The 26,830-nt window shown below is 38.7% G+C and overlaps 1 protein-coding gene across 2 annotated transcripts in view; it reads right to left on the bottom strand.

Moving 5' to 3' along the window:
• hspa12a (heat shock protein 12A) overlaps nucleotides 1-26,830 on the bottom strand; it is a 110,004-nt gene that overhangs the window by 61,376 nt on the left and 21,798 nt on the right. For both annotated transcript variants that reach the window (XM_047351940.1, XM_047351941.1), the window contains 5 exons: nucleotides 24,125-24,201; nucleotides 21,058-21,185; nucleotides 13,598-13,784; nucleotides 7,388-7,492; nucleotides 4,709-4,825 (listed from right to left, as the gene is read on the bottom strand). In XM_047351940.1, coding sequence (XP_047207896.1) covers nucleotides 4,709-4,825; nucleotides 7,388-7,492; nucleotides 13,598-13,784; nucleotides 21,058-21,185; nucleotides 24,125-24,201 — 614 coding nt within the window. The remainder of the gene's footprint in view (nucleotides 1-4,708; nucleotides 4,826-7,387; nucleotides 7,493-13,597; nucleotides 13,785-21,057; nucleotides 21,186-24,124; nucleotides 24,202-26,830) is intronic.

Below are 26,830 nucleotides of genomic sequence, written 5' to 3'. Positions count from 1 at the left end.
AGCTGACTTGAAAGACCCTCAAACATGACTAAGTTTTTTTTTTTTTTTTAAGGCTGCTGGGTGGCCTCTTTTGGTAGAACTGTTTTAGGAATTTAGAAAAAAAAAACAATGGGGTGACTGTGGCTCTGTGGGTAGAGTAGTCTTCCCGTAATCCCAAAGTTGTAGATTTATTTACAGCTTCTTCCTTTCAGTAGTTAATGCCCCATGTTGCCATAAGCTGCGTATCAGTGTATGAATAAGAGTGTGAATGTAGCTATAGTGTAAAATGCTTTGAGGGGTCAGAATGACTGGAAAAAGCCAGTCAGTCAGTCATTTTCTACCGCTTATTCCATAGTGGGTCGCGGGGGAGCTGGTGCCTATCTCCACAGTCCAAAGACATGCCTGTTAGGTTAATTGGTCTCTCTAAATTGCCCTTAGGTGTATGAATGAGTGTGTGCATGGTTGTTTGTGTGTTGCCCTGCGATGGACTGGCGACCTGTCCAGGGTGTACCCTGCCTCTCGCCCATAGACTGCTGGAGATAGACTAGAAAAAGCACTTTACAAATACAGTCCATTAACCATGTAAATAATTCACACAACATGTTGTGTTGTGTAGTGTCGAGAAAAGTAAGGTGTTGTTGTGCCTGCAGTTTCTATCTTGTTTTCTCTCTTCCTGTATTTCTCATTTTGTCCTCTGTAAACTGCCGAACAAATAACTCATCTTGCAATATGGTGAGTCACTGTAGATGCCCAACCTTCTCTCTAACACCTTTTGTCATGTTTTGTGGCGTTGGAGACGTTCCAAGGGGCAGCCAGGAGTGATGATACAGCACAGTGAAATTATTTGTTTGAAGGGGATGATAAACTTACAAATTCAGGAAACAGGCAACAGAGGATCAGAACAATGGATCATCAGAAGACTCGCGCAACGAAGAGGAAAAATGGAGGCCAGCCAGTGAGTTTGACATGTTTGACACGCATGGAGGACTCACGGAAAACCTTGCCAGGAGGTTGGAAGAGGGCCTCAAAGAACCCACGGAGAAGCTATGGGGACTGGAATCCACAAAAAATCTCTGGAGCCTGGAACCCACAAAGGAGCTCTGAAGCAAAGAATCCACAAAGGGGCTCAGGAACACAAACAAGCTTTGGAACAGGAACATCAGGGAGGTCCACCTGGACACCCTTGTCTGAGACCCCAGGAGCTGGAGCACGAGGCTGGTCCACCTAGCCACCTTCGTTGGAGAACTAGGGAACTGAAGCACGGGGTGGAAGCAGCAGCTTAAGGCAAGGAGCAGCCACTGGCACTCAGAGGCAGCATGGCACAGGTATTTGGAAACAGCGGGGAGCTAGCTCTGGTGCTTGGGAGCAGTGAGGAGCAGGCACTGAAGCAAGTTCTGGGACCTTGAGGTGGCGTGAAGTGGGCTTTGGAACTTTGAGGCAGTGGAGGTGTCAGCCAGATCAACTGGAGAAGGAGTCGAGGCACCCTGGCTACAAGGTCCACATCTAAAACTCCTGGAATGTGTCCAACCTAGTGGCGCCCCAACACCTGGAGACAGGACGCACCCGACTGGTAGACTGGCACACAACAGTGGAGTGCACTCTCACTGGTGCACCGGCATATGGAGAGAGATTAGGTGACTGTGGTGTGACACCCCACTGACCCTGGCGGAGAATGTGCAAGGCATCGAGCCAAGATACCAACGGCGAGGCGGGCATGAGCTGCCAGTGTCCTCTGCGCTGGGCTGATGGAGCATGCCAAGGAGGGAGAAAGGAGGCATACCGCTGCAGGCTGTACCCTGGTGGCGTGAGCACCAGCTGGAACCCCAAAAGGCCTGCTGCATTTCCTCCAGCAGTAGTCAGAAGGCAGGATCTCATCATCTTTATATAAATGTTCAACCTCCTCCAGCTGCTGCTCAATCCACTGCAGACTTGGACAGATTTCCTTTGTGCTTGCTCCAAATACTGGCAAGATTCTTCTGTCATGTTTTGTGGAGTTGGAATGGACCAAGACACCGACTGGCAAGATGATGCAGCATAGTGAAGATATTTTAATGTAGGAGATATAAACTGACAAACTCAGAAGGCAGGTAACCATGAAAGAGAACGACATATCTACAGAAGGATCCAGCAACGAAGAAACAAAAATCAGGAATGAGATTTAACGGGCTACATGGAAAACTGGTGAATGCATTTAACAGAAACACAAACAGGTAGATGATACCTTTCATTCTCATTGGATTTACCAGCCTCCTCTGTTCATTAAACTGACATTTTCGAGAAAAAAAAAGAACAGAACAGAACAGATGAGATCCCTCATTTTAAAATGGCATCATAAGGATCCTTCCTCTTCTTTTAAAAAACACCAATTTATAAAAGCCAGAAGCGTTTTCTGGGCGGACAATTATTGTTTTCGGATAAACCAGAGATAAACCAAACAATTTCGCCACATGAGCGCCACAGCTCTGACTTATGTACATCGCAAATATGCGGCACTGCTACAGAATTGCTGCAACTGCCACTGCAACTCAAATACACTCCTGATCAAAATCTTAAGACCAGTTAAAAAATTGCAAGAATTTGCATTTTGCTCTGTTGGATCTTAAGAAGGTTCTAAGTAGAGCTTCACAATACTAAAAGAAGAAATGGACAAGAGAAAAAAGATTCTGAGGAGTCAATTTATTGACAACTGCATTTAAACTCAAACATGGTTTTGTTGGCTGTTTAAAAGTTTAAGACCACAGCCTTTAAAAGCCTAAATCTGTGCAAAGATTTGGATTCCATGTAATTTTTTGTTCAGGATTCACATCATCAGGATCTGCTGATAGCAAAGGCAAAAAGTTCACTGTCTTTCAATGCGGTAGGATTTTTGAGCTGCACAACATGCCATCAATGCAGAGATTGTACGCAGTAAGTCATTTTGACTTTCATAAAATATCCTGATGGAACAAAAAAAGTGGTAGACCCAAACAAATTTTCACCAGTGCTGACCCATTGGATCCGATAGGCTGTTTGTCAAGACTAGGGACAAACCTCAACCCACATTAAGGCCATAACTGTTGCTGATTGCAGCCCAACAACAATCAGACGGCGTATGTGAGGAAAAAAAAACAAATCTTCTTCAACAAAGAAATAGCCCATTTGGACTTTGCAAGGGAGCATCAAAGGGATACTGAAAGGTAGAAGAAAGTTTTATTCTCAGACGAAAACATTTTTTTTATAGCTTAATGCGGATCATTGCAATGTATACCAAATCATTGTAATGACATGAATATGCCTGCAATATTTCTATTAGGAAGACTGTCACCACACACACTATGTGAAGAACTTTAAAACAATTCAGGACATCTTATAAAATAAATAAAACCTGACCTAGAAGCCAGCCACTGTGCATGGAGCCTGCTTGAGGTGTGTTCCAAACACAACTATTATAATTACAATAATTAGAATCATCATTATAGTATAATGGAATAATGAGCTGAGGAGGCCACTGTCTCATTGCATTTGTGAGACAAATGTTTACATCACAAATTGGATAAATAAAAATTCTTTCTATTCACCAATACATATTCACTTAAAGATGTTGCCCTTGTAGCAATACGAGTGCAGTCCATAGCTCAGAAATTGGCTCCTTGCTGCAAATGAGCAACATACAGTTGAGGCCGCTGCTCAGCGATGAATGTTAAATACACAACCTGTCAGTTCCCTTTGAAAAGCGCCGGCTGAAAGGACCGCAGCGTAGTGGGAACTTGAACTGGCACAGGCGACGCACGGAAGTTTTACAGTTTACATCAAACTGAGGTTGTACATTATTTTTTGAAGTGTTTCATGTTTTTTTTTTGTATGAGGCCAAATGTGAGTCAGTTTCATCGTTGGGTTTAGACAGTAAAAGCTCAAACTAATGAAAAAACATCAGATTTCACGTTTCATGAATTAAATAAAACTGGATGTAGTTATATTTCAGTGTATTTAGGCGAGTTTCTAGTTCTTTGTAGTTCATTATTTTCAATTGAAAAGGTTTGCTTGGCTGCCACACATTTTCACAGGATTACTGCACACTTTCATACATTTTTCTTTTATGTACATGCCAAGTCTTGCGTAAAACATTGCACCGCAAGGTTTCTGTGCGTATGCACACTTTGTACACGAGACCCCTGATGTTCATTATACTGGAAATGATACTTTCCTCATCTAAACTCATTATAAAAAATTAGGCACACTTAACAGCAGTATTACATCTATCATATTATGTTGGTGCTTTATTCCAGCATCTTCTGTTGTTGGACATCTTTAACACCATGGTATGGGATCCAGTGAAATGAAAATGACTTATTTCTGTTAAGACTAAAGTAGTCTTTTTTTTTTGGTTGTCAAAACATTTAGCTTGATATTAACACCACCACAGCACAGTGTAATCTTCCAAAATTTATAAAAAAATTATTTTTACTCTTAGTACCTTTTAAACAACATTTTACCTTTGCTGTACAGATTGTCCACTAATTTGTCCAAATTTGACCTAAACAACAACAATTAAGGTCAAACCAGTAAAGTCTGGATTAAAATCCCTGAACAACTTGTAGATGTGTTTACCTCTTTTGCTTTTCAGCCACATTGTTTAGATAGAAGGTAAACTAATCTTTTCAGCAAAATTTTCTTATGGAGACTTTTTGCTTTAATGTTCAAAATTAGTTATCTATAAGAAGTATGGAAATAAAGACGATTCTAAGCCCACCTTATAGGCTGCTTCCCTCATGAACTGCTTTGCAGGCATTTTCCAGATCGCTGGAACTGTGATTACCCATCTCACACTGCTGTTGTCAAACTCACTGCCAGTTTGATCACTGAGTTCCTGCCAAAAAAACAAACAAAAAAACTGTTAAAAACATGGAGGTTAGTGCCCACTCCTGGACTAAGACAATCAATATAAAGACAATCCTGTGTTCAAAAGTGTAGCTTTAATGTCCCTGTTTTATAATATATTATATTTTCTATATATATCTATATATAAATATATATATGGCTATAAATATATATAGTGCTTCCCTAAACCCCCCTATGATAGCGCCCTGAGTTAAACTATTTTATATTACTTCCCTTTGTAGAATTTCAACTTAAACTTTTTTATATTCACACCAACCCGAAAGTGAAAACCGAATAATCAAACACTGTATCTTAACACTCTAATTTGTTAGCAGGTCAGAAATATATATGTACAGTACAGACCAAAGGTTTGGACACAACTTCTCATTCAAAGAGTTGTCTTTATTTTCACGACTATGAATATTGTAGCTTCACACTGAAGGCATCAAAACTATGAATTAACACATGTGGAATTATATACTGAACAAAAAAGTGTGAAATAACTGAAAATATGTCTTATATTCTAGGTTCTTCAAAGTACACTCTTGGCATTCTGTTGATGACCTTCAAGAAGTAGTCACCTGAAATGGTTTTCACTTCATAGGTGTGCCCTGTCAGGTTTAATAAGTGGGGTTTCAAGCCTTATAAATGGGGTTGGGACCATCAGTTGTGTTGTGCAGGAGGTGGATACAGTACACAGCTGATAGTCCTACTGAATAGACTGTTAGAATTTGTATTATGGCAAGAAAAAAGCAGCTAAGTAAAGAAAAACGAGTGGCCATCATTACTTTAAGAAATGAAGGTCAATCAGTCCGAACAATTGGGAAAACTTTGAAAGTGTCCCCAAGTGCAGTCGCAAAAACCATCAAGCACTACAAAGAAACTGGCTCACATGAGGACCGCCCCAGGAAAGGAAGACCAAGACTCACTTCTGCTGCGGACGATAAGTTCATCCGAGTCACCAGCCTCAGAAATTGCAGGTTAACAGCAGCTCAGATTAGAGAACAGGTCAATGCCGCACAGAGTTCTAGCAGCAGACACATCTCTAAAACAACTGTTAAGAGGAGACTGTGTGAATCAGGCCTTCATGGTGAAATAGCTGCTAGGAAACCACTGCTGAGGACAGGCAACAAGCAGAAGAGACGTTTTGTTCAGTATATAATTCCACATGTGTTAATTCATAGTTTTGATGCCTTCAGTGTGAAGCTACAATATTCATAGTCATGAAAATAAAGAAAACACTTTGAATGAGAAGGTGTGTCCAAACTTCTGGTCTGTACTGGACGGACGGACAGATGATGTTACATTTAAACACAAAACAATAGAACTCGTGCCAGATCTGGTAATCTTAAGGTTTCTTTAAACCAAAAATCAGTCTCTATTAGTTTATTACAATAGCATTCTGTCCTTTAAATAAATCAAAACTGTACACTTCTCAACCCTTTTCACTTCAAATTTAACGATCATCTTTGAACACTGCGCTTGGAACAACTTGTGAATCCACTTTAACCCTACACCAGCTGGTGGTAATAAATGAAAACCTCCAAAAAATCAGTGCTGTTTACCAGTTCGCATATGCAAATTAACCCCCCACGTTGCAGGCCTGGTCGACACTTAGGAGCAGCAGGGCCAAATACAATGCGACCCGTTAAATCCAATGACTCACAAACTAGATTGGAGTACTCACTCAACCTCGGAATATTTTCTGTGTCCGTATGTGTCCACCTTTCGACGTTATACAGCTTGGATCCAGCTAAACTCAACACAGACGGTCAGCACGGCTTGCCAGAGGTGCTATCAGGCTTTCTGGTCACCTGAACTGCTATCTGGTTTCTGCCACCGAGGATCTTCCGGTACGGTCCACACACACAGCCAGGTCACGCGGAGATCACTAATCCCACGTCAGTCTAGTGTAGCTGCACTGCAATATTACTATAGCGTACTATTTTAAGCACATCTTTGTAAAGTTCGGTGCATTCTTTAACGTAGCTTATACAATACTGACATACCTGCACACATAAACTTTTAACTAAAACTCTCAACAAGTTTAGTCCTTAGATCAGTTTCTTGTTTTTGTTCTCTTCTTCAACCTTCTCTCTCTTTTTTCCCCACTGTTCTCACACTCCTCCATCCTCCCACCTGCTCCCTCCCCTCAGTCAATCATAATTTAAAATGGTGGATTGTTCATTTAAACTTCCAACCACTGAGAGACAAAAAGAAAAAACAATAATCTTGGCTGTTTCACATAAGGAGCACGTTTTCTCACAGTACCTTTTTCAGACGATACAAACAGAAGAAAAAAAAAAATTTTTATATATATATATATATATATATATATATATATATATATATATATATATATATATATAAGCAGTTTATATATATATAAACTGCTTGTTTGCTGCAGAAGCTGTACTACTACAGTAGTATCTCCTTAAGAGTTATGGCTTATAGATTTTAATCTGCAAAGTATTGACAGACACAAAATAACAAAAGAAAATCAGGTCTTAGAAAATAGAAATAAAATGTTGCATTGACAGGTGAATGTTACCTTTAATGCTTGCTCCTTAAAGAATGCCAGTGCATATGCAAAGATGTCCAGGGCTTTCACTCGCTTTCCATTTGCTGCATGGATCTCAGTGTCAATGGACAGATTCTGGCGACAGAAGAGAGACATGGGCCCAAAGTGTCAGTGGCTTTTTAACTCACTTTCTACTGCTGTAATGTACTTTTATTTAAATGCAATACGATTTTATAAGGAAGATAAACTTCAAAGAGAGATTGACAAAGTCATGTAAACCATGGAGAGATGATTTCTCAAGTCCAAGTTATAAGGAGTCGCAATAGTCTAATCTAGCTGTAATGAAGGCATGGACAACAGTTTTGAGGTCTTTAGAAGAAATGTAAGATATGACTTTGGCATTTTGATGTAATTGATAAAAACAGGTCTTGACAACTGTGGACACTTGCTTCTCAAATTTAAAACGACTGTCTAAAAACACTGATATTCCATGGAGGCGCAATGAGGTGCAAGAGGGCCAAGAATATCAGGTGACGTAGTAAGAGGAGTACGATCACCAAACACAATAATTTGTTTTAATTCAGGGTCAGACAATTCTGAGTCAATCAATCTTTGACCTCTCGAAGAGAATTAAACAGGGGCTGCAATGGGTCAGAGACATCCAGATTAAAAGGGTAATATATTTGGACATCATCAGCACAGCAATGGAAATAAACATTTTGCTTTCTAAATATGGAACCCACAGGCATGTTATGGGTGTATGATTCTGTGGCCTTTTCTAATCATCTCTTTGTTTCCCTAATTAAATATATCTGCCCTTGTTGCTTATGTGCCGCACCACTCACTGCTACAGCTTACACAACATAACTGTTGATTTCACATAAGATGCAACCCATAGTCAAAGATAAACTGATACAAGAGGATGACACCCTTTAGGAGGGTTAAGAACCGGCATAAATAAAAGCAGGACTCACGCTCCATTCTTTGCTCCTCTCGGTTCATCCCTAAGATGGGCTGGGGGGGGCCCGGTACCGAAGGTGAATGTCACTCTGTATCTGTTCAATTGTATACTCTGTTCACTGATCATTTTGGCATTAAATCTTGATTTTATACTTAACCATTTCTCATTATTTCACAAGGTAAATCCTTTGCTGGTTTTAAAGATATATGCATACATATATTTAAAAACCCAGAGAGCAAAGTGTACCGGAGTTAAATTCCTTGTTTGTATGTACAATCTTGGCAATAAAGCTGATCCTGATTCTAAAATTAGACCTGAATATTTATCAAAAATTCAGGAAAATAATTTTTTATAACCAAAAATCATTACTTCCGAATAGAAATCAGAGACATCCTCTGGTGTTGTGATTATGGGCTCAAAGCTCTCAATAATTACAATTAGTAATTTTTTTTTTTAAAGATATTTTTTCGGCACTAGTGGCCTTTATTTTTTATTTTTTTTGACAGTAGGCAGACAGGAAAGAGGGGTAGAGAGAGGGGGAGACATTCGGCAAATGTCGCCAGGTCCGGGACTCGAACCCGGGACAGCCGCTTCGAGGGCTACAGCCTCTGCATATGGTCGCGCGCCTTCGCCCCTACACCATCAGCGCCACACCTACAATTAGTTATTTATCATTAATAATTGATAATTATTAACCAAAACCACTAAATGTCACTGTTTATTCAACCGCTGCACCGAAGGTGGGGGAACTTCGACCTTCTTTTGACAGATAAATCACTCTGGCACAAAATAAACACAAACGCTTCTCTTAAATAAATATGTGAAGATTTATTGAAGCCATATAGGCCTGGTATACCATCATTCTGGTCCAAAAACCTTCACCTAACTAACATGCACCATTCTACACAAAGGGGATAAAAATGACAACCTAAGAATAATAATAAAAGAAAATATATGCGCATTGAGTGTCTATGAAGATCAAACCAGCAGTTTTATGGACAAAATGTGCAATTTGGGTTAGCTTAGAAAGAGAAGTCCTCGTGGTGTGCTGATGTCTCGATTGCAGTGATCACCCCTTTAGCCACTAGCAGCTGATTGCCCCGAATCTCAGTGGAAAACTCCAGTAATAAAACTGGAACAAAGGAGTGGTCAGGCGAGGCCCAGACCACAGTTGCTTTGAATGAAAAACTTTAAAAGTCCAACTTCTAAATCCTGGCTGATTTGGGATCAGCCGGACAAAAACATTAACACACACCTTGCACAGCAAAAACACAGCTCAGCATAAAACACTTCAATCAGTATTGCATGCAAAAAAAGTTTATAACTTGGATTAACTACTGGTGATTCTAAATCACCTTAGGTATGCCTCACCCTGCGCAGACTTCTAAATGCACCTATCCAATTTAAAATAAAAAAAAGAACAAAATTACTTTGACGTTTATTTCTTCTCTCCACCGGTTGAAAAAAAAAAAAAAAACGATAAACTTCTCATCTGTCCAAAATGGGAAAAAATATGAGGACTGTTTAGTCGACTGAATCAACAAGGAGGAAACTCATCTCCTTGGAAATAAAACCTCTGTGGGTTTTTCACCTGCGCCGGGTGTCGGCGTGGTCTTCGATCGGTATGTGAATCTTCTGACCTTGCTAAAATTCTTGCATTTAATGCAACTTCGAACCTCACATATATACACAAATAAAATCAAGAAATTGAAGCTTAAAATGCATCAATCACTTATTTGCTTTTACTGCAGTAAGTGTCATCAGTAGAAGTAAACTACCCCTTCACAAAATTAAATTAATTTTCAAGTTTTGTCATACTTCAAACTTGAGACTTAAAGTATAGTGTAATATCTGTAAAAGGCAGTCAGTGTTTACTAATATGCCTCAATTTAAGTTTGCTATTTGATTTTTAAGTTGATGTGAGATGTTTTATTTCACATCTATTTTTGCACTTTTAAAAAGTTTTTTTGGACTTCAAACTTCAGACTGAAAGTATAGTGTAATATCTATAAAAGCCGGTGTTTACTAATATGCCTCAAAACTTTTTAAGTTAATATGAAATGTTTTATTTTTCTTCTGTTTTTGCAAGAACAAGATTTTTCATATTTCAGACTTAAAACTAAAGGTGATGTTTGAATCTTATTGCATTTTAAGCAAGAAAAATGCAAGACAAATGTAAAAATTAATTGAATTTTTACCTGCATTTTCTCTTTCATATATTTCTACTATCTTAAGTTGCTACAGCAAAACAGAAGTTTTATTCAAATACTAGATTAATCATCAGAATAATCAATAGAATACTCGATTACTAAAATTATCGTTTACAACAGTCCTAATTAAAACATGGTCATGACTTAGCAAACAAAAACCAGCAAGTCAGCAAATTCACTTATAAAATCCTGCACACATTTAGGTGGATGGTACACCACCGTACAGAGCACTGAGGCCAGAAGCTCAGTTCTAAAAGTTGGATTTCGAAGCTTGTGTAGGAGCCAAATGAAAGCTGTTGAATAAATGTCTTATTTGCCAGTGATCCAGTATTTAGTAGAGCCATCTGGAGGGTGGTCATCACAGGAGAAGAAGAAGCTTGTCCCAGAAGGCAAAGGTTTACTGAATTCACACCTCCTCCACAGAACCGCACCTGATGCCAAACAGGTGGATATTGCACCGGTTGGCTCGAAAGATCGGGTGGGCAAACCGGCTGGATTCAGCAGTGACATCGGGATGCAAACGACTGCCAAGCAGAATGCAATACATCCATCACAGTCTAGTGACTAGTCAATCCAAGAGACTTCAGGTGATTCCTGATGCGTACCAAGACGCAAGCCCGTTTTCCATGTCTCTTCCTACGGGGAAAGCTGAGTGGAAGTTGGCGTAGGAAGTCAGGTATGCCCGCAAGTAGCGGAGGAAGACTTGCATTTCACTTGCTTGGATTAAAAACGAGTAAATCAGACAGTCCGAAAACTCAATACTGTCTGGCAATCAAAAACATGTTAAGCTGAACTATCAGGACAACAAAAAATTCATAAAATAAAACTAACAACAAGCAGAAAGCAAAGAGACCAAGAGAGACAGCCCGCCATACACCCTGCGCCATCATCTCAGTCCACATTGGGATACAATTACATTTGTTATAGTACAGTGCAGGTAAGTTTAAAGGAGTCCAAATACAGAATAGATATAAATATGGAGTCTAAAAATAGAATTAAGAATTAAGCTCTAGGCTACAACTATGGCCTAATTTGAAAGAAGTTCTGTGTTACTCTGACCTCAAAAAAAGGCCGAAACTGAGGCGGAAGTAGCATTGCTTTGGCCAGTGAACATTCCAGGAGACACTCCAACCCTCATTCGTGAATCTATTTACACTGAGTGTACAGCTTTAAATTATAACAGTCATATTTATTATTTTCATGTAAATCTATTCTAAGTCTCCTCAAATAATAACACATCACTAATCTAAACTAGGCAATGAGATGGCTACAGTGGGGAGAAGAAGTATTCGATACACTGCTGATTTTGCAGGTTTTCCCACTTGCGAAGCATGTAGAAGTCTTTCATTTTTATTATAGGTACTCTTCAACTGTGAGTGATCTAAATCTATAACAAAAATCCATAAAATCACATTGTGTGATCTTTAAGTAATTAAGTAGCATTTTATTGCACGACATAAGTATTTGATCACTTAACAAACTGATAATTCCAGCTCTCACAGGCTTGTTATTTCATGTTGAAGAAGCCCCCCTGTTCTCCACTCATTACCTGTATTAACTGCACCTGTTTGAACTCGTTATCTGTATAAAAGACACCTGTCCACACACTCAATCAAACAAACTCCAACCTCTCCACAATGGCGAAGACCAGAGAGCTGTGTGAGGACATCAGGGATAAAATAGTAGACCTGCACACGTCTGGGATGGGCTACAGGAAAATAGCCAAGCAGCTTGGTGAGAAGACCGCAACTGTTGGAGCAATTAGAAGAAAATAGAAGAAGTTCAAGATGACGGTCAATCTCCCTCTGTCTGGGCCTCCATGCAAGATCTCACCACGTGGGGCATCAGTGATCATGAAGAAGGTGAGGGATCAGCCCAGAACTACGCGGCAGCACTGGGTCAATGACCTGAAGAGAGCTGGGACCACAATCTCAAAGAAGGCAGGAGGAGTGTGTTGCTACACACTACGCCGCCATGAATTAAAATCTTACAGCGCCCCTGCCCATGCCAGCGCATGCCCAGGCCCATCTAAAGTTTGCCAATGACCATCTGGATGATCCAGAGAGGGAATGGGGGAAGGTCATGTGGTCTGATGAGACAAAAATAGAGCTTTTTGGTCTAAACTCCACTTGCCGTGTTTGGAGGAAGAATAAGGATGAGTACAACCCCAAGAAAACCGTCCGTACCGTGAAGCATGGAGGTGGAAACATCATTTTTTGGGGATGGTTTCTGCAAAGGGGACAGGAGGACTGCACCATATTTAGGGGAGGATGGATGGGGTCATGTATCAGGAGATCTTGGCCAACAACCTCCTTCCCTCAGTAAGGGCACTGAAAATGGGTCGTGGACTGGGTCTTCCTGCATGACAATGACCCGAACCACACAGCCAGGGCAGCTAAGGAGTGGCTCCATAAGAAGCATCTCAAGGTCCTGGAGTGGTATAGCCAGTCTACAGACCTGAACCCAATCGAAAATCTTTGGAGGGAGCTGAAAGTCCGTGTCGCCCAGCGACAGCCCCGAAAGCTGAAGGATTTGGAGAAGATCTGGTTGGAGGAGTGGTCCAAAATCCCTGCTGCAGTGTGTGTGTAAACCTTATCTAGAACTACAGGAAATGTCTGATATCTGGAATTGCAAACAAAGGTTTCTGATGCATCAAATACTTATGTCATGCAATAAAATGCTGATTACTTAAGAAATTACAAAATGTAATATTTTCTGGATTTTTCTTTTAGATTCTGTCTCTCACAGTTGAAGAGTACCTACGATAAAAATTAAAGACTTCTGCATGCTTTGCAAGCGAGAAACCCGCAGAATCTGCAGTGTATCCAATACTTGTTCTCCCTACTGTAAATAGTCACTTCTCATATCTCTTTGTCAGATGAGCCTACTGAAATACAAAAATCTGAAAAAGTCTGCTTATCATGTCATCCTTATTCTGCAAAAAAATTATGTATCAGACTAGTTAAGGTGAGCCAGTCATCGAATAACCCCACTACTGCTGCCGCAACACAAAGTTAATCATCATTTATTGATCATGTGCTGCTGATAAACAGTGTGTTTTAATCTTACTGCAGTAGTGTGAAGCTTCATTTTGAATTTCTCCAGGTACAGCCAGTGTTTGGACTCGCTGGGGTCCAGATCATGGTAGAAATCACGGGCTGCATAGCCAAAGCTGTGGAACTTTCTGTCTGGAGTGAGTAGGATGGTGGTTGGGGTCTTCTGATTGGACACACCAGGGTCTCCACCCTCCCAACGCCTGAAAAGAGACAAGTCAGTTTACAAGTCAGTTAATAAATAGTAAATTTAAATTTCTAATTACAAGCCACTGATTTGGACTAATGTAGTGGAAATGTGTGCAGGACCTTTAAATGATATCTGTTAAGACATGAGAAACTACCACATTTCTCACTATCATCAAAGTCTAGGTTTTATGAAAATAAGTTCTGATTTTGAACTGTTTTTAGGTTGGTGTGAAGATCAATACTTTTAATCAATTTCTATCCTGACCCAAATGCTTCTAAAATCTTTCTAGACTGGGATAAAGGACATCATCCAACATGCCTGGAACATAGTCTGTACTAATTAGACTTTTACTTATTTGTATCCAAATAAAGTAAAAGAAAATGTGTAAGTAGAAAAGAATGAAAGCAATTATATGGAGCTAAATTGGGGCCAAACGAAAAAAATTTGAACCTGAAAAATAAGTTTGTTCAAACGAAAAGAATTTGAACCTAAAACCCTATTTCGAACTTCCCCCCAAAAAATGTGAAAACTGGAAAAAAAGTTTTGCAACTGAAAAAAAACAAAAAACAGATGTGAAACTGGAAGAAAAAAAAAGTTCAAAACTACTTTTCAAATTCAAGTTTTTTTTTCCGCTTCAAACTTCTGTTTTGGCGTGGGGGGCGGGGCGTAAGATCACGGGGGTGCGGAATCATGATGACAGCTCAACACAGCGGCTGAACATGTTCCCAGCTGTTGCATTCAGGGACCGTGGGAACTGGAATTATCTCTAATACATCATCGATATTCTTTATTTATGTGGTTGGTTTTGAAAGATAACATGCTTCACCAATAGAAGCAGCTGACGTGTATACACGACGCGCATCTCAGAGGAGAAAATATGATCTTGACAGATTTGCACAGCATTTTAAATCCGTGTTGGAGATTTCCCATGCTCTCAACATCAAGCAAAAGAACCGCCAGTCTAAGCGGCGGGAATGAAACCAGATGCAAAACGAGCTAGTATTTTGTGAATATCCTTGCATAATTAAACCTGGACCTGTTTTCACATGGACTGGACTCGGGTTTCTGTTTCTGGTGCATTTTTGATTAAAACGTGTTTGGTCTTCATTCAGTGAAGTGACTCACAGCAAGGGGCAAATTGGCATATGGGGGAACCGGGGAAATCCCCGGTGGACCGCTGGCTTAGTGGGACGGTGGTTCACCTTAGCCCGTGAAGTGAACCACCATTTTATACAGTGCCTTGCAAAAGTACTCGGCCCCCTTGAACTGGTCAACCTCTTGCCACATTTCAGGCTTCAAACATAAAGATATAAAATTCTAATGTTTTCTGAAGAATCAACAACAAGTGGAACACAATCATGAAGTGGAATGAAATTTATTGGATGTGTCAAACTTGTTTAACAAATAAAAAACTGAAAAGTGGGGCGTGCAATATTATTCGGCCCCCTTGTGCGTTAATACTTTGTAGCGCCACCCTTTGCTGCAATTACAGCTGCAAGTTACTTGGGGTATGTCTCTATCAGTTTTGCACATCGAGACACTGAAATTCTTGCCCTTGTAAAACAGCTCGAGCTCAGTGAGGTTGGATGGAGAGCGTTCGTGAACAGCAGTCTTCAGCTCTTTCCACAGATGCTCGATTAGATTCAGGTCTGGACTTTGACTTTGCCATTCCAACACCTGGATAGACACCTGACTAAAATGGAGGAATCACATTCAGGAATAGCTTTTCTAAATCAATGTGATGATTTTCATGATCTGCTACAATTTTTACAAAATATGTAATCGTTCATCCCTTAAACTGATCCCTTGAAAGATAAAAAGCACTAACTAAATTTTTAATTTTAAATGTATACATGTTGATTAAAAGATGTATCGACTGTGGTAACAGGATTATTATCAGGCAGAAAAGAAAAAACACTGTTGTGATTATGAATATCAATATATTACTTAATATTAATACTTTAGTCAGTCAGTCATTTTCTATACCGCTTATTTCATAGTGGGTCGCGGGGAACAAATAAATATATATATAAATCATCAAAAGGTTCATATTATAATTTTTGAAAGGTAAATTGTGTTGTGATTATGACTATATATTTAACATTATTACTTTAATATTTTACTAAATAATATTCCGGTCTGTTAAGGGTTGTCCTGTGAATACCAGCCCAATAAGGCGGTGGTATTAGGACAAAGTCAAAAGGGATGAGCCAAGCTCTGACATTATTGAACAGCATAAACTCTTGGATAATCTTGAAGAATCTGGAAATGAAGTTTAGTCTTGGAACTAACTAAATAAATAATTGGTTTACCTTCAACCATTCACAATGCAATACCAGATAAAAGATTATTTTAATAAAACAACATTTTAAAGAATGATTTGCTGAAAAAAACCAACGTTCTGGATGACTAATCCTCAGCTGTGTTTAATTAGCTGCCTTTGTTTATTAAAATAATATTTAAGGAAATATTATTTTGAATAAGAACCAAATTTTTTAGATAAATGGGTCTTAATGGTCTTTAATTAGTTATCACATCTAGTACAATAATATTTGAGGAAATATTAAGGAAATGTTAAAATAATATTTAAGGAAATATTTTGGATGAGGACCAACAACCTTTCTGGTTAAATGATCTTCAGCTGACTCATAAAGTGGGCAAGCACGTGTTCTTAGCCGTTTCTGTTTTTTCTCTTCCTAGAAGCCATATCTGGCCTGAAGTTATGTTTATCTGCGGCAGGGGGTATGGGCTGGGCTACTATTGCCAACTTCATGTTTTCCTTCTCTAGATAATAAGCTTGGGCTCGTCTTTCAGTGTTTAATCCTGTCTCTCTCCAAGACATATTTATTGGCTGAGCTTTTAACTGAATGTCCTCTTTCATCCTATGCACTTGAAAACTGGCTCAGAGCTTATCTGTTCAGCTGAGTTTCTACAACTAGATACTACTCCAATGTGCTTCACTTGGAATATGTCTGCATGATTTGATTGATTTGACTTTTCACTTGTAACATGCGTTGAGAAAATGTGAATTGCCACTGTATAAAAAGAGGAGTGGAACCGAGTTGAATTTGATCACAAATGATTTTCTCCAATAGCATTACAATTACTAACTCCACTATCTCTTTCAGCAGGTCATAGCTTTGTATCTTTTCACTCGTTTCCATTATCCTTAACTGTGATACCAACTTTAAACTCTTGGAAATTCCCCTTAAACCACCTGTAGAATATAAACTATCTATGTGTGTAACCTGTGTGCAGATATAGGGGAGTCAAGCTTAGGGAGTGAAGCATAGAAAATGCAAGGTCATAAATTGGTGAACGACAGGGGAGAAAGGGCAGAGAGAGAGCAAGGTCGTAAATAGATGGAGGATGGGTCACACATGCTGCTGTGCCCCCATTCAATGGCTACTAGAACTAATTATTCATCAATGCCACCAATATGTCAACAATTAGCGATGTAGACAATGGGCGAGTAGGTTTGGGACTTTGCAATACTAATAGTATTAATATAGTTTTTTAAACTGCTGCTACAAACATCTGTTCACTAGGCAGAAGTATACAAGATTCGTGCCTGTTTGTTTTAATAGAAAACAAATGATCTATTTTATATAACTGTTAAAGATATGAGAGGCTAGCAAAGCATTTTGTGTTCACACAAGCATACATCAGATTCAATCAGACTCTGACCATTTTTTAATAACCTTTGAGTTTAATTTAACCGAGTACTCCACACCTGAAAGAAAATTTCATTATAGTAGATCATTATTAGACAATGCTGTAACAACCTTTAAAGAATCTGTTCCACTTTTAATTTCCTCATTATCACAGAAAAACACAGTGGAGGGCAATAATTTTGTTTCTTCTCCTTCTCAAATTGATTATCTTGTTCATAGTGTTACTTCATCATTGCGTGGTGCATTAGACAATGCAGCCCCCTTGAAAAAGAAGGTAATTTTTCAAAGGAGGCTGGCTCCCTGGTTTAATTTAGAGCTGCGTACTTTAAAGCACAATGTTAAAAGATTGGAGAGAAAATGACGCTCTAGACACCTAGAGGATTCCTACTTAATCTGGAAAAATAGCCTAGTGTTGTATAAAAAGACACTTCGCCAAGCAAGAACAGCTTATTTCTCATCATTTTAGAAGAGAGCAATAATAATCCTAGGTTTCTCTTTAGTACAGTTGCTAAACTTACACAGTCATAGCTCTGTTGAGTCACCCATTCCCTTAGCTCTTAGCAATCATGACTTTATGGGATTCTTCTTAAATAAAATTGATTCTATTAAAAATAAAATTATTGACATACTCCCAAAGATGATTACTTCATCCTCAGCAGGTGAGACAACATTGGAAGTAACTGTAGAACCTGATCTGTGTTTGGACTGTTTTGATCCTGTGGAGCTTCCTGAGTTATCAGAAATTTTAGCTTCATCTAAACCTTCAACTTGTATGTTAGACCCAATCCCAACCAAATTATTTAAGGAAGTGTTCCCTCTGATTACCAGCCCCATTTTAGATATGATTAATCTATCCTTAGTAAATGGATATGTACCACAAGCTTTTAATGCAGGTGTAATTAAACCTTTACTTAAGAAACCTTTGCTCGATTGAGATGACTTGAAAAATTACAGACCTATATCCAATCCTCCGTTCTTATCTAAAATTCTGGAGAAAATAGTTGCTAATCAAATGTGTGAGCATTTACACAGCAATGACCTGTTTGAAGAGTTTCAGTCAGGTTTCAGAGCTTATTATAGCACTGAAACAGCTCTGCTGAAAGTCACTAATGATATTCTTGTGGCCTCATAATGGACTTGTGTCTGTTCTGGTTCTGTTAGATCTCAGTGCTGCATTTGATACAGTCAATCACAATATCCTCTTAAAAAGGCTGGAATATGCTGTAGGGATCAGGGGAACAGCGCTAGGCTGGTTTAAATCTTATTTGTCTGACAGATTCCAGTTTGTTCATGTAAATGATAAATCATCTTTAAACTCCAGGGTTAATTGTGGAGTACCATAGGGTTCAGTACTTGGGCCATTTCTCTTTACTATATATATGTTTCCAATAGGTAAAATTATCAGGCAGCATAGGATAAATTTTCAATGTTACGCTGATGATACTCAACTTTACTTATCCATGAATCCTGATGAGCCCAACCAGTTAGATAGACTACAAGCATGTCTTGAAGACATAAAAACTTGGATGACTTTACATTTTCTGCTTCTAAATTCAGACAAGACAGAAGTTGTCATCTTTGGACCGGAGTCTTTAAAAAAGAAACGGCTTAGTCAATCACTTAACCTGGATAGCATTAAATTGACCTCCGATAATAAAAGGAAAAAACCCTGGTGTTATTTTTGACCAGGACATGTCATTTAAATCCCATATTAAACAGGTTTCTAGGATTTCCTTCTTTCATCTCCGGAACATTGCCAAAATTAGAAATATCCTATCCAGGAGTGACACTGAAAAACTAGTCCATGCATTTGTTACTTCAAGGCTGGACTATTGTAATTCTTTACTACCAGGATGTCCACAAAATGCAGTTAAAAGCCTTCAGCTGATTCAAAATGCTGCAGCAAGAGTTCTGATGAAAATTGAAAAGAGAGATCATATTTCTCCTATTTTAGCTTCCCTTCATTGGCTCCCTGTTCCAGAATATAATTTAAAATTCTCCTCCTCACATATAAAGCCCTTAATGATCTAGCTCCATCATACATCAGAGATCTGATTGTTCCATATGTTCCTAACAGAGCTCTTCGTTCTCAGACTGCAGGTTTACTGGTGGTTCATAGAGTCTCTAGAAGTAGAATGGGAGGCAGATCCTTTAGTTATCAGGCTCCTCTCCTGTGGAACCAGCTCCCAGTTTTAGTCCGTGAGGCAGACACCCTGTCTACTTTTAAGGCAGGCTTAAAACTTTCCTTTTTGATAAAGCTTATAGTTCAAGTGGCTCTCTGTAGTTATGCTGCTATAGGTTTAGGCTGCTGGAGGGCATAATGACCACTTTCACCCTCTTCGCTACATTCTCACACTACTCTCCAATTTTGCATTTGTTGCTGTTATTTCAGCTTTTAACTTTATGTTCTCACTCTTTTCTCTTCCTAGAAGCTACACCTGGCCTGACTCTGTGTCTACCTGTGACACCTTACTGGACGGGGCATAGTCCAAGCTTCTGCTGGCAACAACTTAATGCTCACCTTCTACCGATGACCCACTTGGCCCTGTCTTTCAGTGTTTAACCCTTTCTCTCTCCTTATATGTGCTCTCTTTCAGACTCTAACCGTAGAAACTGGCTCAGAGTTTATCTGTTCTTTCTTTCTAGGTGAAATGACTAAAGGAGCTACATCATTAACATTTACTTTTCCTTCCCATAAAAAGTACTCCTGGATCAGTGCTTCTTTCTTCTTTTTGTGTCTCTGCTCTGTTCTCTCAAACCCCCAGTCGGTCGTAGCAGATGGTCGCTCACACTGAGCCTGGTTCTGCTGGAGGTTTTTTTTTGTTAAAAGGGAGTTTTTCCTCTCCACTGTCGCTACATGCATGCTCAGTATGAGGGATTGCTGCAAAGTCAACACCAGTGACTGTCCACTGTCCCTACATGCTCATCCAGGAGGAGTGAATGCTACAAGTCTCTGACTCGAGGCAATCTGCTGGGTTTTCTTAGATAGAAAAACTTTTTATCCAATTTGAAAAAATAACTGAATCTGACTGCACTGTTCAATGTTTAGGATTAATTGGAATGTATGTACCTGACTTTTGTGAAGTACCTTGAGACGACATGTGTTGTGAATTGGCGCTATATAAATAAACTGAAATGAATTGTTTGACTTCAAAGTGATTTATTTCAGTCACATTCAAACTAAGAAGGTGGTGAAAGATAAATGGGGAAAATATTGGCAGCAGCAGCAAAAAAATAAACTCTGACCAAAAAGTAAAAAGTGAATGAGAGTCCAACTTTCAAAACTCACACAGACACATCCATGGAAATCTAGATGAATCTACATTTTATAAAACAAGAGATATGTCAAGTTCAAAGGTTCACCCATAACAAACTAATAACCCAAAGTGTTGTACTCAGATTGCTATTGCAACAGTTCACTTTAAAGAAAGAATGCTGCCCATTTGTGTAAAGTTAGTTTTGTAATTTAGACCCTAACCTCAGAGTCATTATCTCTATATGTCAGTGAACTGTTTTAAAACACTGTCTACAGGATAATATTGTGCTTTTCTTGATTTATCCCACTCTCCAGGCTTTACACCAATTAATTTCTGTATTGCAGTGTTGGCCCACCTCATGGTGTGAATGCACTCTGGCTCCTTAGTGAAAGCGTAAGCATAACCACTTGACGTTGTACCAAAATCGATGGCAACCACCACCACAAAGGACGGTCCGGACTGCACCTGGTCCGTGTCACTTTGCTGCACGCACAAGAGATTACACACAAAGTTAGCACAACAACATACAGCAAAAAAACAGATCAGTAGCAAGAACATACAGCAAGGAAGTAGGAAACAACACAGAGCAGAGAATTTGTGCATGGTAATTTCTGTTGGGGCTACAACAAGTGTTTTATAAAAGACTAGGGTCAATAGTTTAATAGCTCCTCAAACGATTTGGAAATGTTTATATCCAGCAAAGGTTTCTCGCCTCCATACTGTAACACTGCTATGTAGACAGACTATGGAGGTAGATTTGTTTCAAAACATCCAACATCCACTTGTATTCTGGATGTGAACATCTGTGCGTTATGATGTGAAAAGTGATTTCTGCCATTTTTGATGGCACATCAAGCCAATGTAAGTTCGTTTTCAGAGTCTTTATAAGTTTGGTCCTTGTGTTTTTGGTAAACAAAGTAACAAAGACCAACAGGACCTCACTCTGCTTATTACGAGGTATTTCGAAATAAACTATAAATGAGTGGTCGAGTTAACGTTTATGGCTTGCTAGGGTAAATAATAAGTACTAAATAATCTCTGGATCTGGTTTTTAGGTGATTCAGTGAAAGTGTAGCTGTTTCACTCATTACACAGAAGTAGAAATATGCACCTTGGAGAGCCTTAGTTATACATCTCCATGTTTCAGGTACATTGTTAATATGATTGGTGGACAGACACAAAACAAATCACCAGGAGTTTTCTCAGTTGCCAAATCGCACTTCTCTATCTGGCAATCTGATGGACGAGTCTGGGTTTGGCGGTTGTCTGACTGTATTGTGCCAAGAGTAAAGTTGGGTGAATGGGGGATTATATTGTGGGGCTGGGCTCGGCCCCTTAGTTCCAGTTAAAGGAACTTTGAATGCTTCTGCATGATGAACAATTCCATGCTCCCAACTTTTGTGGGAAAAGTTTGGGGAGGGCCCCTTCCTCTTTCAACATGACTGTGCACCAGTGCACAAAGCACGGCCCATAAAGAGATGGATAAGAGAGTTTTGTTTGAAGGAACTTGGCTTGCCTGCACAGTCCTGACTGCAACCCAATAGAACACCTTTGGGCTTAAATAGAGGAGAGGCTAAGAGCCATGCCATCTCATCCAACATCAGTCTATGACTGATAAATGTGCTTCTGGAAAAATGGCCAAACATTTCCATGAACACGCTATTAAACCTTGCAAACAGCATTCACAGAAGAGTTGAAGCTGTTATAGCTGCAAAAGGTGGACCAACATCATATTGAACCCTATGAATTAAAAATGGGATATCACTTAAGTTAATTTCCAAGTTGAGGCAGGTGAGTAAATCTAGTTTGCAACATACTGTATTTATAGTGTTTTTTTACACACTTGTTGTCTTGCCAACATTTATATTCTTCTCTCCTATAGCCTGGATCACAATTGCATGGCCAAATATGTAAATTAGCTGATGACATCATATAAGAACTTCGAGTGACTTTTAGGACAGCCAATATCTACCTGCCTTACTGAGGAGTTGGCAACAGTGCCAAAACAATGAGCTGGTGCTAGAAGTTTAAAACTCATCCAACATGGCGATTACATCCATTAAAAAATATGCAACCCCCTTTAGCCAGCAAGGCAAACAAAAGCATTATTTTGAGGTACTAGGAATTCCCCAATAAAAGTGGTAAACATGTTTTTCCCTGTATTTGCTTTGTGAGCAGAGCAGGAAAATTTACCTAACCGTTTAACTAACTTTACTAAGAAACATTATATTAAAGTCAAACATTTGACTCAGTCCACGTTTGACTCCAGTTCAAACTGAATACTGCAGTCAGGGGTACCTGGATGTGACCCAGTAAGCCAAGGCAGAGCTTTCAAAGAGTCTCTGGCTGCGGGCTATGCATCCAGAACCATGTCAATCACATCTGAACTTGTAAATGCATAATGTCGCAGTACTATCCTAAACAAATTTCAAAAATCTGCAAATCTGATTTTTTTGTCTCTTCTATGTGTAATTTTATCGTTAAGTTGTCTTTGATCAAATAGTACAGCTGTTATTTTTCCAAGCATGCTACTACAAAATATACCAGTTGAATTGTTCAGTTTTAACAAGAAAGCCTTACAAGCATGGCACTCATTTATAAACATAGCATCGCCCCAGTGTTACTACATCCAGAATAATGAGCTGAATAGCTGAATATTTTCAAGAAGAATCATTAGTAATATTTAAAGATGCAAATATAACATTGAAGTTATTTAAATATGTTTTCCTAAATAGACTGGGAACATGTTCTTATGGCTCTAGGGTTAGGCAGTACACTGAAGGACGACAGTGCCCTTTTACACATTAGGTTGTTGTAGATTCTGTGTCTCTGGGTATCTGCAAGTTTTAAGCCCCTTTATTTGTTAAGGCATGACAAGTAACTGGGCTTCACTAGTCATTTTGGACCCTGGATGCTTCTGAAAATTAAATATGGACCATTAAACACAAGAAGTATGTGTACGAAAGCAAACCTAACAAACTCAATGGAAATACAAAATACATAATTTTTGGAATGAAGTAACAAGTACAACAAGCCGAAAACTGGCATGTTTTAGTGAGCTGGAGACCCCCTAACATTACTGTAGTTAATACCTATTACAGTCCTATCCTTTTGTCAGAAACAGTCACTATGAAAATCATTTACATTTAAGATTTTAATTTATAAATTCCCATACACAGCAGTATTTACTGGAATCTTAAACTTCACCCTATTTTAACAAGTTTGGCTTCTCCTCTTGCAATTAGACTTGTTAAAACCAGAACTAGGTCAAATCTGACCTCTTGTATGCATCTTGATCAATGGCAATTTTAAGAATAGGATATTCGCCTCACAAGCAGAAATTTTAGTGTTATGGCAGTGGTTACAAATAAATAAGTTGCAAGCAATAATATATACAAAAAAGACAAATTAATAAAAGTTACCTGGATGTGTGAGGGAGACAGAGGGGTAATTCCAGGGTCACCTCCACTCTTTGACAAGGAAGGATTTGCCATCTCATCTGAAGAAGAAATAAAAGGAGATTTATGCCATGATTATATTGTACCTTATTAGTTTTTTTATTTAGTTAATTTATAAACAGTCATAACATGACCTTTTATAGTAAAACAAATCTACCTTTATCAGTTTCCCTCATATTCACATAACTCAACAACAGCTGATCCTACTTATAACAGTGCATCTAGGGTACTACATTTTTCATAGCAGTATTTGGTACCATTTAGTTATGTTGTGATTATGAATCTGAATATATTATTTAATATTAATACCTTAATATTTTGGTCTGTTAAGGGTTGTCCTGTGAATACCGGCCCAATAAGGCGGTGGTATTAAAAAAAAATTTAAAAGGATGAGCCACGCTCTGACATTATTGAACAGCAAAACTCTGCACGCACATGGAATGAATTCACACAATTTCTTAAAATACAAGAATTTATTAACAAAAATAAGTCAACTCAAAGTCAAACATATTTCAATCAACAAACTCTTTACTGTGCTAAAACAATCTAACTAAACTACCAAGCAAAATTAAAGAATAGGGAAGACTAATGGGCTATGTACAATATAAACAAGTTGATTAAAGATGATTGGAAATCATGACCAAAAGAGTGATGCAACATTACCATGCAATGTTTATGTTTGAGAACCAAGGATTATCTTGAAGAATCTGGAAGTGACGTGAAGTTAGTCTTGGAACTAACTTAGGCAATAATCAGCATACCTTTAGACAACCCTTCACAATGCAAGATCAGATAAAATATTATTTTATTATTTTAATAAAATAATGTTTTAAAGAATAATCAGCTGCATAAAACTAACCTTCTGGATGGCTAATTCTCAACGGGTTTCATTAGCTGCCTTTATTTATTAAAATAATATTTAGATAAATATTATTAAAGGAAATGGTAAAATATTTAAGTAAATATTTTGGAAAAGAGCCAAATCTTTCTGGAGAAATGGGGCTTAATGGTGTTTACTTAGTTAACAAGTTTAGTAAAATAATGTAAGGTAACTATTATTTACTGTATTGAAAACTAACAACCTTTCTGGGTAGATGATCTTTGTTGTGTTCTTAGCTGTTAGCAGTTAAAGCTAACAAAGAAGCTGATAGCTTAGCACCAGAATCAAACACACACCTTTAAAATACCATTAATAAAAGGGTTAACATGGATAAGCGCCGACGGCACGTTATGATCAATCTTCTGTGTTTAAAATCACCCTTTAAATAAAGTTTGTCTTAACTTTAAAAAACACACAAACACAGAACACAAACTGAACACGTGTGCTGCAGATAGTCTTCTAGCACTAAGATAGAGTGTCACAAACAAAACAAAACTTCATGAAATGAAATAAAATAAAATGTTTAGATCATTTCATCCTAAATTACTTCTCTCTGCCCAAACCCCTAACCTCGTATGTGAACCATGCTGAGGAGAAGTTGACCGGGCGACGATGAAGTTTGAAGAAAGCTTTGTGAACAAAGGGTTAGCTTCAGCTAACCTCCATAGCTGTGGGGAAGGCGGCTCGCTCTGCCCGCCGACTAAACTGCACAGTTGCTACGGTAACCTTGGTGATGCGGTCCCTGTTGTCCTCCTTTCAGACGGGAAACTGCTTCACTTGGCGTCGTAGAGACAGGGTCTCTGCTGGGAAACTCTCTGCAAACAAAGTTTGCCTCTGTAGACCTCAGAGAGAAAGTCAAGCAACGCTTGTACCTTAATTACCCCGTTCATGAATGAAATACCGGATACACGAACAGTAATTCATTCCTACTTAACTTAGTGCATATGATCGGTGATTGTATGATACTCTTGGATCCAGTTGAAGAGTTATGTCTGTTTGCCAGCACAGGGACATTAGCGCGCTGTGTCTCTCTGTCCAGGCCCCTGGGTGACCCGCGTAGAAGAGATCGATTCATTGGAAAGTTGGGGGTTTTATACGGCAGTGGCATCATTGGAAGTCCGCTGTTACCCCCCCTTCCTAAGTTGTGCTGGAAGTCGGTTAATGCAATTTATTTTGAAAGTTTCAGAAAAGTTTGTACCGCATCTTGATGTTGTAATCATGGCTGTGGTCCCAACAATTAATTTATTTCAATTCAGTTTTATTTATATAGCTCCAATTCACAACACAGGTTGTCTCAAGGAGCTTTACAAAGTCAATTAAATCGAATCATACAGATTTCAAGTCGGGAACATACATTATGAGAGTCTCTTGTAAATTAACTACACTTGAAGTTCACAAATTTGTATCTAGTTCCCCATCAAACTCTTTAATTTGTGAAAACATCTAACGAGACCCACTAAAATTATTCATGGGTAAAAATATTTTGAATCTTAATTCTTAAAAAACTGATGTTACTGTCCTGTACTTCATGTTTCTGTCGTATTCTTTCCCCTGGAGCAGTCAAAGCACATGGAAGCTGTTCAATTAGGCTGAACATAGAGTTTTCAGTAAGGCACCGATGCCAATGCAGGTAAAATAAACAGCAAGAAGAAAGGGTTACACACGCACACACATAGTGCAATTTGACAAAAGAAAGATGCTGGGCAGATCTGCTTTTGTCTTCAATCAAATACTAGTCCTTCTCAAAATATTAGCATATTGTGATAAAGTTCATTATTTTCCATAATGTA

Source organism: Girardinichthys multiradiatus, chromosome 22, assembly GCF_021462225.1.
Source record: "Girardinichthys multiradiatus isolate DD_20200921_A chromosome 22, DD_fGirMul_XY1, whole genome shotgun sequence".
NCBI classification, from domain to species: Eukaryota; Metazoa; Chordata; class Actinopteri; order Cyprinodontiformes; family Goodeidae; genus Girardinichthys; species Girardinichthys multiradiatus.
This window is presented reverse-complemented; position numbering and strand designations above follow the sequence as displayed.